Consider the following 13,507-nt stretch of genomic DNA (forward strand, 5'->3'; position numbering starts at 1 on the left):
GATCGCTAATGCCATCACTCGTCCTCATACAGAACTATTGTTTGCTGGCGGCAGAGGCTGTGTAGACGGCACGATCTGCTGCCAGCAAACAATTATTTAGGGGTCTGCATCAAAGATCTTATTATCTGATGAACAAGCATTTTGTTAATTCATCGGGCAATCGGCGGCACCTTTACAGCAGCAGATGATCGCGAACGAGTGTTTGTACGATAATCTGTCTGAACACTGGGCCGTGTAAAGAGGCCTTAACTTAGTAGTAACTAATACATTTTTTTGCTGTGGCCAGGGCCAACTAACACTCCAAAACATAGACATCCTTGTACACATAGGCCCAGATTTACTAATCCTGTAGATGGTGTAAGCTTAGGCTGTCTAGCTAGACCTGCACCAGGTTTATCACAGGGGCTAAGGCCGGATGTTAAATCTGGTGCAGGGATAGTGTGACCGCCAGCTCTCTGAGAAGATCTGGCAGACGTTCTTCTGTACCTATTACATGATGTTCTTTGTTTTGGTTTCACTTTGTCATCTCCTTTCCTTCTCCCAGCTCTCACCTATTCACACTAATTGCCTCCCTTTATATTCCCTCCCATACTGCCTCACTTTGCGGTTTATACTACTTCCTGGATTGAAGTGATCACTGCTGGAGACTTCTGTTACTGCTTGTTCAGATAAGTCCTTTCTTATATTGTGTTTACTTGCTGGCTTGATTCTAGGTGACCCTGACTCCCTCCGTATTAAGTGCAGGGAGCCGGTGGTCGTGTCCCCTCACTATTTTAGGGTTTTCAGGTGTCACACAGTCTAGGTACGAGGGCATGCAATCGTCTACCTCTGAGACCTTTGTATGAGCTTAGCAGTCAGGGTGAGCTCTTAGGGTTTTCCAGGGGTCACCTTTATGCTCCTTAGTTTGGAATCAAGCCAGTCAGATGTTTATCCATAACTTCCAGCTATCTGCAATATCATCCGTGACATTTAGACACTGACTCTTTACCACTTATTGGTTGGATTACTTTTAAACAGCTTTTTATGCCTAAATTTTGGTGCATAGGCCCAGCCCCTTTCCCAAAAAGTCCCACCCACTTTATGCTAAATCTTGCCCTTTGTCACACATGTCATAAAAAATTGTAGAAACCATAGATGCGCCAAATTGCGCCATTTTGATTCCCTTTTTCAGACAGATTTTTGGTACAGACACATTAGGTTAATATGAAGTAATGTGGTGCCACACACAGCTTCACATGGAGTGCATATAGCTCCGTAATACAGAGCCACATGGACTCTATTGTCGCTGCTTGCCTCAGCGCACAAGGCACTTCACATGCCTAATGCCTACTTCATACACATGTTATATATTTTGTGCAACAGGTTAAGAATTAGGATTGCAAGGAAATTGTTTAAATTGGCCAGCTGTATAATCCTGCAGTTTGGCCAGACACATGAGTGGACACATTTAATGAGATCTGGTCATCCAGGATCTCCGATTATAATAATTATTCTTATCCGTAGTATTATTATAATATTCTATGACTGCATCACTAATACATTATACAACATTGGATTGCAGGATATACTAGTCCAAGGAAAACTGCATGGGGAACCCAACAGGTGCGGAGAGTGGTCATTTGACAAATTATAAGGCTTCATCAGTCATATAACTACACTTAAAGGGTTATTCCACCTCTGGGACCCGCACCTATGCTGAGAATGGAGCGGGGAGAGTGGTGACCAGTGCTTGGCTATTTTCGGCGGCTCCACAGAAATGAATGGAGGGCCGCTGGGTATGCACCCTCCACCACCTTTCCCCCCCTCCGTTCCCGGTGTGGGTGCAGGTCCCAGAGATGGGACTTGCACCTATCAGACAATGGGGGCATATCCTAGCGATATGCCCCCATTGTCTGTGATGGGGAAACCCCTTTAATAGATAGGTAGGTAGTTCTGGTACTGGTACTGACCACACAGATCAGGTATAATGGAAAGATCTGCACCTGTTCTGTGTTTTTGACCCGCACCTGGTTTTGGCTCATAATAACGAATGGAAATAACCGACCAAATAACTGAAGTGTGAACTCAGCCTAAGTAGAATAGAATCCTATTTTATTTTTGTAGATACGGATTGCTATATATTATCAGATGTGTACGTTACGTCCATAGTCAGCTTTTTCGAATTCATGTTTTGTCTTCTTCTTTTGGTGGTTCCTCAGTCCATCCTTTGGGCTCATCAGACAGGGAACTGAACAGGACTACACCTCACATGGTGTAAAAGTGTCTTTGAAGAGCACACATGAAAAGGGCATACATGAGGCAAAAATTCTAAATGAAAAATGACCGAAATTTCTGTATATGCTTGTCCTTTTCATTGTCCATGTCTTTTCAGCTCCTGCCTCACCTGAGGCCTGTGTGTCTGTTCACTGCAAATGAACGGCGCGGAGCCAGACAGTAAAATTAAGGAATCAGCAGATTTTATTTTAAGGAGCAATGAAGATGTGCCTCCCTCATATTAAATATTTTACAGCAACTTTTGAGACAATTCTGATGCATGCACTACCATAGTTTCCCTGTAATATGTCCGGCATACATTTGTAGGGAGTAATGATAATACTGCCAATATACGGCGAATGTGAAACACGTCGATGCATAAGAGGGTATTAAGAGTGGTGTGTGTAATGTGTGCAGAGTGGGTCCAATGTGTATACGGTAGGTGCCACTGAGGTGAGAAAAGTCATACATAAAGTTCTCACACTGGGGCCTGTGTTGTCAGTGTCCTCCCCTGATGAGAGAGTACATATTTGGATCACAACCAGCATCCTGGGTGGACCTTTTGGCCAGGACCATCACGTAGGATCGGTGGCACTAATGCTGCACAATATCTCTGGCTTGCTGGTTCTTGTGACAGGACAACCTACAGTTCTTTCCTTGTATCCTTAGCTGGGATTTTAGGCTGTGTATGTAGCAGGCCTTGTCACCATCTTAAACCTACATTTTACACAGCACATCAAAGTAAAGGACACAAGGTTATAACCTCTCATGTATATGTGAGGAGTCAATATCATTATGGCCAACGGTCTTCCAAATTACTGAGAATTTTCTTCACATTGTCTTAAGAACATCTTAAAGGGTCACTCAAACCGTAGCCTTTGGTGGTGACAGGTAATATACAATAGCACTTAAAGGGGTTGTCCAGCTTTTTTTTTTTTTTTTACTTTTTTCAACCCGTGTACCTGTGAAAAAACCATGCTCCTCTGCTTCCAGCTACCTGTCTATAAACCTCCAGATGGACAGGGTCACATGCTCTGCTGCAGCCAATGACTAGCTCATGTCCCCAAGTGGCATGTGACCCAGCAGTGACATGCTCCTTTAGGACATATCAACGCTGAGGGCGGCCATTGGTTGCAGCAGGGCATGTGACCACATCTGTCCAATGCAGGAGCTGGACTGCTGGAGCGGCTGGGAACAGGTATGTTTTTTTTCCACAGATACAGCAGACTGGGGTTGAAATTTTAAAAAGTTTGAAAAAAGAGTGACTTTTAACAGCTGAGTTTGAGTCCTCCTGAAACACAAAAAATATCAAAGTATGCGACAATATCAACTTTCACAAAGCTGCTCATTCTTCCCAGTGCTCTGTGCCGATATCACGTGTAAAATAAGCTATTCCAATGGGAAATATGTCACGTACAATGCTTCCAACACTTTCCGAATTTACAAGTTATAAAAAAAAAAAAACACTTTTTGCATCCCATTTAACATTCTACAATGGAGAAAAACAGCGCGTTGCACTTGATTATCACGCACTCACAGAACGGTGGGATCAGTCCCTCAGCCAAATGTGGATATAGTTTACATATGACACCTGAAGAGATTTACGTTGCCATATTTGATTTTGTCCCGGCACGAAATGTACTACACACCTATCTATCCTGAATAATCTCCTTGAATAACACTACATATAATTATCATATAAATGTAATTACATATTACATAACCCACTGCGCTTACTACTTAAAACACAGTCAAGCCTTCTCGCACTACTATAATCAAATGCACCATTGCCATCAAAGCCGCACAGGGTTAACCCTTAATCCTTTATGGAGGAAAAAATAATAATATTAATGAAAACCCCCAAAAAAAAAAAAAAAAAAAGACTGAACAGCGAGCCACACAGAGATAATACCGATGTGCATTAACCCTTCAAATTCTAACTCAAAGTACAGGCTTTCTTGCGCCCTCTGGAATCTGCAGGGTTAGCCTTTATAATTCATAAGATAGCACCCATAGCCTCCCATAGGTTGTCAAATTGTCCAGTGTTTAAGGGGTTACTGCCATTCATTCGCTGGCGGTAAGAACGGAAAGTAGTTGCACTGTACCTGACCCCCATGCTTTGTACTGACTTTAGAGTGGGGAAAGGCGATGTGATGGAGCAGGGGAAGAGGAATCAGGAGGAGTGGTACCCAGGTCAAACCAAACCCCTGCTAGCATTATTGCATCTGTCAGTGGAAATCATTGCAATTCAAACTTTTCTGTACTTTCTGCAAATGCCGCACCTACTAAAATGAATGCTACTGAATGCAGGGCTGCATGATGGCTTCAGAGCTGAAGAGGTTAATTAACACCCCTCCTTCCCACAAAAAAAAGCTGTCAAAGTTTTCCAAGGCTGCTCTGCTGTCTCCTATCCCTGCTTCTATCTCCCTCCATGAATGTGGAATGAAAACCCCAGATTGCCTCTGCCACATCTCGCTGTCCCCGTCCCCCCCTTCCCCACCATCGAAACCCACACTGGTTTGGAGATGGTACCTCTGTTGGTGGTGGTTATAGGGTAGCTGTGTCTTCCTGCAGCTCCTGTATGATCCCCTCTTCTTGCAGGTTCCTGGGGGTCTCTGGGCTGGGGGGCTGGCTTGCTGATTTCTGTTTCCAAAGCCGGATCAGGGCTTGCAGGAGAACAAGGATCCATTATTCCCCCCAAAAGAATGATGTAGTAGGGTCTTGAGGATCAGGATCCCCCCCAATGTTAGATATTGCTGGGAGGAGGCTCATAGACTCCCTCTGTCTCTGTGTCAATGCAACTCTATGGTAAGGAAAGGAAGGAGGGAGAGAGACACAGGGAAAAGAGTGTGAGATAAGAGCAGTTACCACATGTGGCCACTGACAGCGCTGGAGGGAAGCGAAGAGAAGTGCTGGGACTGATTATGGAAGAACACATGTATACACAGACAGTTTAAATGTCTGTGCACCAAGACAGTGCATGTCACAGGCGCCTAATGCACAGGAACATGCTGATGAGGCGCAGCACTGCCACCGAAAACCAAAAAAGTTATTGAGTTTTTCCTTTCTATCAAGTAAATAGAAATTGGTATTTTACATAAGTGATCATAGGAAATGTGTTTCCCTGAGAATGTATAATCTGCCTAGTTATGTACTAATATATGCAGAAATACAGTATATTTACCTAGTCTGATGTGCCATTCAGGAACCGGGATAGATATAAACAGACTTTTTAAGATTGTGACAAAATATAATACTCAATGATCTTTATGTAGGATGCCCTTTATGTTAAATGCGCTCTCTGTCTCTCTCTCTGTCTCTCTCTCTCTCTATATATATATATATATACACTGCTCAAAAAAATAAAGGGAACACAAAAATAACACATCCTAGATCTGAATTAATTAAATATTTTTCTGAAATACTTTGTTCTTTACATAGTTGAATGTGCTGACAACAAAATCACACAAAAATAAAAATATGGAAATCGAATTTTTTAACCCATGGAGGTCTGGATTTGGAGTCACACTCAAAATTAAAGTGGAAAAACACACTGCAGGCTGATCCAACTTTGCTGTAATGTCCTTAAAACAAGTCAAAATGAGGCTCAGTAGTGTGTGTGGCCTCCACGTGCCTATATGACCTCTCTACAACGCCTGTGCATGCTCCTGATGAGGTGGCAGACGGTCTCCTGAGGGATCTCCTCCCAGACCTGGACTAAAGCAGCTGCCAACTCCTGGACAGTCTGTGGTGCAACGTGACGTTGGTGGATAGAGCGAGACATGATGTCCCAGATGTGCTCAATTGGATTCAGGTCTGGGGAACGGGCGGGCCAGTCCATAGCATCAATGCCTTCGTCTTGCAGGAACTGCTGACACACTCCAGCCACATGAGGTCTAGCATTGTCTTGCATTAGGAGGAACCCAGGGCCAACCGCACCAGCATATGGTCTCACAAGGGGTCTGACGATCTCATCTCGGTACCTAATGGCAGTCAGGCTACCTCTGGCGAGCACATGGAGGGCTGTGCGGCCCTCCAAAGAAATGCCACCCCACACCATTACTGACCCAATGCCAAACCGGTCATGCTGGAGGATGTTGCAGGCAGCAGAACGTTCTCCACGGCGTCTCCAGACTCTGTCACATCTGTCACATGTGCTCAGTGTGAACCTGCTTTCATCTGTGAAGAGCACAGGGCGCCAGTGGCAAATTTGCCAATCTTGGTGTTCTCTGGCAAATGCCAAACGTCCTGCACGGTGTTGGGCTGTAAGCACAACCCCCACCTGTGGACGTCGGGCCCTCATATCACCCTCATGGAGTCTGTTTCTGACCATTTGAGCAGACACATGCACATTTGTGGCCTGCTGGTGGTCATTTTGCAGGGCTCTGGCAGTGCTCCTCCTGTTCCTCCTTGCACAAAGGCAGAGGTAGCGGTCCTGCTGCTGGGTTGTTGCCCTCCTACGGCCTGCTCCACGTCTCCTGATGTACTGGCCTGTCTCCTGGTAGCGCCTCCATGCTCTGGACACTACGCTGACAGACACAGCAAACCTTCTTGCCACAGCTCGCATTGATGTGCCATCCTGGATAAGCTGCACTACCTGAGCCACTTGTATGGGTTGTAGACTCCGTCTCATGCTACCACTAGAGTGAAAGCACCGCCAGCATTCAAAAGTGACCAAAACATCAGCCAGGAAGCATAGGAAATGAGAAGTGGTCTGTGGTTACCACCTGCAGAACCACTACTTTATTGGGGGTGTCTTGCTAATTGCCTATAATTTCCACCTGTTGTCTATCCCATTTGCACAACAGCATGTGAAATTGTTTGTCACTCAGTGTTGCTTCCTAAGTGGACAGTTTGATTTCACAGAAGTGTGATTGACTTGGAGTTACATTGTGTTGTTTAAGTGTTCCCTTTATTTTTTTGAGCCGTGTATATATACACACATACATATTTTAAATAGATAGAATAAAACAGATATATACTTAGATGAGATAGATAGATAGATAATATAATATGGGCAGATAGATAAAGATGGATAGATAGATAGTAGATAGATAACACAAGAGAGATATATACTTAGATTATATAGATAGATAGATAGATAGATAGATAGATAGATAGATAGATAGATAGATAGATAGATAGATAATATGGGCAGATAGACAGATAAAGATAAAGTTGTATAGATAGATATAGATAGATAGATAGATAGATAGATAGATAGATAGATAGATAGATAGATAGATAGACAATATATTTACCTAGTCTGATGTGCCATTCGGGAACTCAGATAGATATAACTGTAAGAAACAGACTTTTTAAGATTGTGACAATATATAATACTCAATGGTCTTTATGTAGGATACCCTTTATGTTAAATTCTCTCTCTCTCTCTCTCTCTCTCTCTATATATATATATATATATATATATATACACACACACATACATATTCTATATGGATAGATAGATAGATAGATAGATAGATAGATAGATATTAAGATGATAAAGATAGATAATATGATGTGGACAGATATAAAGATAGATAAGATGATTAGATAGATAAATAGATAAATATAGATTAGATAGATAGATAGATAGATAGATAGATAGATAGATAGATAGATAGATAGATAGATAGATAATATGGGCAGATAGAAAGATAAAGATAAAGTTGTATAGATAGATAGATAAATAGATAAATATAGATAGATAGATAGATAGATAGATAGATAGATAGATAACACAAGAGAGAGAGATACTTAGATTATATATATATATGCTTAGAAAGACAGGTAGGTAGATAGATAGATATAGATGGGTAGACAGACAGAAAGATAGGTAGATATAGATATTTAGATAGAAAGATAATATGATATGGACAGATATAAAGATAGATAAAGATGGATAGATAGAGATAGATAGATAGATAGATAGATAGATAGATAGATAGATAGATAGATAGATATTGATATTTAGATAGATAGATAGATAGATAGATATTTATATTTAGATAGATAGATCTACATAAATAATAATAATTATTATTATTATTACTTTTCTAGAATGATCAGCTGAACTTTGTTTTATTTATTAACCAGACAGCAGCTATTTTCCACTCAGCAGATGGGTGAAGCATGGTCTGTAGAAGTCACTAGGTGACTATGTAACTATTGCACTCAATCAGTGATGCTACTCTGTGTATAAATAGGATACAATTGTGTATTTTATTCCTATGTATAAACAGTGTGGGTGGTGGGAAATGTCACAATTCAGGCTGTAAAGTAGGCATCAGAAGTATAAACCAATCTCATCCATCCTGGGGGCTCATCATGTATTGAACAACACCCCAACATGTTGTGGGAGATTTACTAAGCAAACTGTGCCAGTATGGCTCCAATTGCAGAATGAAAAGCTGGCGCAGTCTCTGTATGTCTAAATGTAGGGCAGAACTGATCAATCTTCTGTATTGTGTGGAAAAAGATTGCAGAATTATTTGTCTGACGTGTATCTTGTGGACATGTGAGTGGTGTTATGTGTAACATGCTCCATTGTCAGACATTGTGAGGCTTATATATACGCAGTGTCAGGGTTAGGAAATGTATTTTTTTTTTAAAGGGGTTGAATAGAGCTGAGCTGTAATATTAGACTCAAAATACATAAGCCCACATTTATTATTGTGGCTGCCTTAAATTCTGGCAATGTGGCACATATTTAGCTCATCTCATTTCAGACACATTTATGAAGCAAGTAAGCCAAGACCAATACTCCACTATGCCTCACGTGGAGTCCAGCACACCGCCATTCATCCCAGCGAAGCACAGGCATTAAAGAGGACCTTTTATTACTCCTGACATGCCTGTTTTAATAGCTACATGCATTCCCTATGTAATAATTCTGGAGCATCTATTCTCATGGCTCTATGTTGTGCCATTCCTTTATTATTTCTACTAGAAGTTATGAATGAATTACTAGCAGTCTGCAGTAAGGGTACAGAGGGGAGGTAACAAGTTGGGGGTGTACCTGCACAGTCAATGGCAGCACTGATTGGATAGAGTGAGTCTGTGCAGGACCACACCTCCAAATGGTTACCACCCATCTGTACCCTTACTGCAGACTGCTAGCAATTCATTCATAACTTCTAGTAGAAATAATAAAGGAATGGCACAACATAGAGCCATAAGAATAGATGTTCCAGAATTGTTATTACATGGGGAATGCTTGAAGCTATTAACACAGGCATGTCAGGAGTGGTGACAGTTCATCTTTAAGTGGCTGCCCGGGCAACATCAGTCAAAGAAACATGGCACATAGTGCACACTGTCTCCATACCCCCCAACTGCCCTGGATCCAGCGGGACACAATGTTCCAATATACTTTATGTATAAATTCCTCAACATTTTTAAGATCCCTCCTTGGTGTCTTCAATCGTTATGTCTGGTATAAAAAAAATCATCAGTCTCCATTTGTTAATGTGCTCTGTATTCGCTGAAAAAAAAAAAAAATAGACCATTTTTACACACTACCTCGAAATCCGCATTGCATCAAATGTAGAGAACTCTGTGACGTTTTTCACTTGGTACATTATTCTCCTGGTTTGCATTGCTAGTAATAGTGTGGAAATACATTGACAACCATTGTCTATAATATGAAAACTCCAGTGCTAACGTTATAATTTGCTGGCTTGTAAAGTAATATTATTAAAGGCCATTTACCAACTGGAAAAAGTGTGATGGCACTAATCTGCCTATTTGTATGGGAAGCAAATTTAGAAGGGCACACCTCCATTAAACATTCTGAAGTGCATCATTGCCCATGCCAGAAATTGGCAGCCTATAATACAAATGTTCATATGGAAAATACAGTTACATATTAATTACAACTTTTTAATGAATTAGCCCCATAAAACCCATAATGTTCCATAAACCATATGGTCCCAGAACACAACCTGTCCTCAATAAATGGCTATACCAGTCTGCAACCATAGAACCATAAAGTCTGTATTTAAAGGGGTTGTGCCAATTTTGCTTAAATGTTAACTATTTACCTCTGTAATGTATATTCCTTTACAAAAATGTTCTAGTTGCATGCTACTTTTTACTTAATTTTAATGACACTCCTGGTGTTTAATCTGTACAGTATTGAGCATGTCCACCTGCTGAGCTGAGTGAGCAGTTCCATTCTTCAACTACCAGACATATATATTTACTGAGAGAGAGCTGCAGCAGAAAGGACACACCTCCTGAGCTGTAACAGGGGAGAACTGCAGCAGAAAGGATATGCCCCCCTTAGAAAAGACACAAGTAGTGACCTGGAGCAAGGGATACTTTGAAGTCTGGACATTTGTGGACATTTAACTATTTCCCCTAAGCAAAGTTATAAACTTCTTACTTTATTTAATTTGAAAGGGTTATTGTGCACTGTTTAATTGCATTTTATATGTATGTTATGATATATATCTTGTTCATTTGCACTGTATTTGCTATGCTCTGTGGAAAGGGTTAATAAATACTGAGAGACTTTTGGGACTTTGAATAAGAAGCTGCTAATTTTCCACAGCTGTGATAGGGTTTAAAGAAGACTATGTTTTGGAGGGAAAAAGCTAGACTTGTTTACCACCAGAATCAGACAGTCTGACCTTTTGAATGTCTGGTTTTAGCTACGAATTTATGTCTGGAAACTTGTTTTTGTCTGGAAAAACTGCTGTGTTATTGCCATTGAATAATGTAAGTCTATGCCAGATGGGAGTGGTAAGTTTGTAATTGTTTGTGCTGAGCTTCTCCACTCCACCCCTCCCACTAGAAGGTTCTAGTCTGTCTAGAAATGGTATATAAAGAGAGAAGTCAGAGCCCCTAGTGTTTTGCAGTTAGGGGGTCAATGCTTAGAGTGGAAGACTCTGCCAGCCTGCATGAGTGACCAGAAGAAGACACTTCAATTGGTCTTTCTCTCAATTGGTCTTTCTCTCTATGGCTTTCAGTTTCAATGCATCTACAGACTACTGATCTCTGCCTCACACTGGATCTGTCAGAGAGTAGTGTTGGGCGTGAATATTTGAATAGCGAATATTAATTGCGAATATTAGCACTTTGAGAATTTGCGAATATTTAGAGTATAGTGATATATATTCGTATTTTTGAATACTCTATATTTTTTTGCATCTGAACCATCATATGATCCCTCCCTGCTTCTTGCTTATGAGCCAATGAGAAGGCTGCAATGTCTTTGTCTGAGCTTAGCAACATCCCTAGCAACCAATAGGAAAGTTGCCTACCCCTTACTATATAAGAACCTCCTCAGCAGCCATTTTCTAGAGTTTTTTTAAGTTATGAGAGAGACAGCAGTCTCATTGCTGTGCTCTGTGCATTCCACTCATTACATTAGATAGATAGTTAAATAGCTTATATATATAATACAGATAGTTAGTGGGAGATAGTCAGTGTAGGATAGTTAGATAGTGTAGCTGTTGCAGTGCAGGGTGTTAGGTAGTGTGTTAGGTAGTGGTTCTGCTGTCCATACATACATGCTTCAGACATATTGCTGTGATGTCACAACAATACTTAGTGCACCAATCAGTAATATGTAGTCAGACCTGCTAAAATGTGAAGTTTCACGTATTGCGCCAAAATATGCGCATCATTAATTGCCGATTAGCGCAATCACGAATATATTGGAACACTCTATCTGCATATAAAGCCATTTTTAATGTTCTGCCGTGCCAACCATTTTCTCCAGTCTCAGGAAACTTCTAGCAGCTTGGAAAATGTAGCAAAAGTGACCTACACCTGTATTGCGCGCGCTTCACGCAAATATTACATTGCCGAATTTCACAATCAAGAAAATAATAGCAAATTCTCGAATTCACCAATATATGACGAATATTCTACAAAATATTCGTGAAATATTGCAAATTCGAATATTGCCCCTGCCGCTCATCAATATCAGAGAGGTGCTCTGATAGCTCGATCTGTAGCACTTATCTCTGAACTTCTGACAGCTCATGAACACAATCATCAAATTGATAGGAATATGGCTTAAATTAGTGTATATGAGCTGTCAGTAGTTCAGAGAAAGGGCTAGAGACCAAGCCATTAGAGCAACTCTCTCACAGATTCAGTGTTAGGCAGAGAACAACAATCTGAAGATGCAGTGGCACGCAGTCAATGGTGGATTACTACTCACACAGATGCCATGGGCCCACAAGGTTGGCCAGGCGTTCCCAACCGTATTCTGAGGCTGTAAGGAGTCCTTGGCAGGGGCATAACTACCATAGTAGCAGACCATGCCACTGCTATGGGGCCCAGGGCAAGAGGGGGCCCAGTTTGGATCATCTGCTCTTCTACTGGGGGTTAAAACTTGGTCAGGACTCTACCCTCTAAAGCAGGGTTTCTCAACTCAAGTCCTCGGGAACCAGCTACTGGTCAGGATTTGGGAATATCCCACAAAATAAATACCTATGGTAAGTCCTGATGCATGGAAACTAATTATATCACCTGCTCAATACTAAGGAAATCATGAAATCATGATTGGTAAGTGGGTTCTGAGGACTGGAGTTGAGAAACCCTGCTATAAAGGAACAACTTTTAGCAAATGAGGCAGTGGAAAAAATGGTGCAAGGGTCATTTAAAAGGGTTTAGGCAGAAACCCTTCTGTTCTGAGGGGGGGGGGGGGGGGGGGCTGGTTTGATCCTTGCTATGGGGCCCTTACTTCTCTATGTACGCCACTGGTCCTTGTCCTTTTCTATGCAGTCACAGTTCAGTTCCTCCCCAATGATAGGATTTTCTCTTTCTAAAAACTTCTTCCCATGCATTATGTACTGTTGTCTACAGATACATCTCTATATACACCAGTACATTGTATTTGTATTTTTTAAATGATATAAACAATTATAAAATTACATTTTTGTAGTTTCCTAGTGTAGTTTTTCATTCCTTTTGTTCCTTTTGTTCCTGGTCTTTCATTGTTTGTTATTTTCCCCTGGTATTGTTTCCTAATTGTCACGCCGGTGACAGGTTTGAGAAGGTCTGACAGCCTCTTTTGGTTTCACTTTGTCTGTGTGTTGCTGGTATGTCCACACCCCCTGTTCAGGTGTGGATCATGTGACCTTCACCTCCCCCTATTTAGTCTGACTTTACCCATCACTCCTTGCTCTGGATAGCTTCATTTGGTTTTTGGAAGAGCTGGAGTGTGGTTCATTGTGAAGTCCTGTTCGTCCATCATCCATCAGCCTCAGAAGTTAAGTGTTCCGCTTGTTGTGTT

General features: G+C 41.3%; 1 protein-coding gene across 1 annotated transcript in view; it reads right to left on the reverse strand.

Moving 5' to 3' along the window:
* Positions 1-5,037, reverse strand: part of RORA (RAR related orphan receptor A) — a 520,597-nt gene extending 515,560 nt beyond the window's left edge. The window contains exon 1 of the mRNA XM_040413736.1: positions 4,786-5,037. Coding sequence (XP_040269670.1) covers positions 4,786-4,942 — 157 coding nt within the window. The 5' untranslated portion in view covers positions 4,943-5,037. The remainder of the gene's footprint in view (positions 1-4,785) is intronic.
* Between the last annotated feature and the right edge of the window lie 8,470 nt (positions 5,038-13,507).

The sequence above is a fragment of the Bufo bufo genome, chromosome 1, assembly GCF_905171765.1.
Source record: "Bufo bufo chromosome 1, aBufBuf1.1, whole genome shotgun sequence".
Classification (NCBI taxonomy): Eukaryota; Metazoa; Chordata; class Amphibia; order Anura; family Bufonidae; genus Bufo; species Bufo bufo.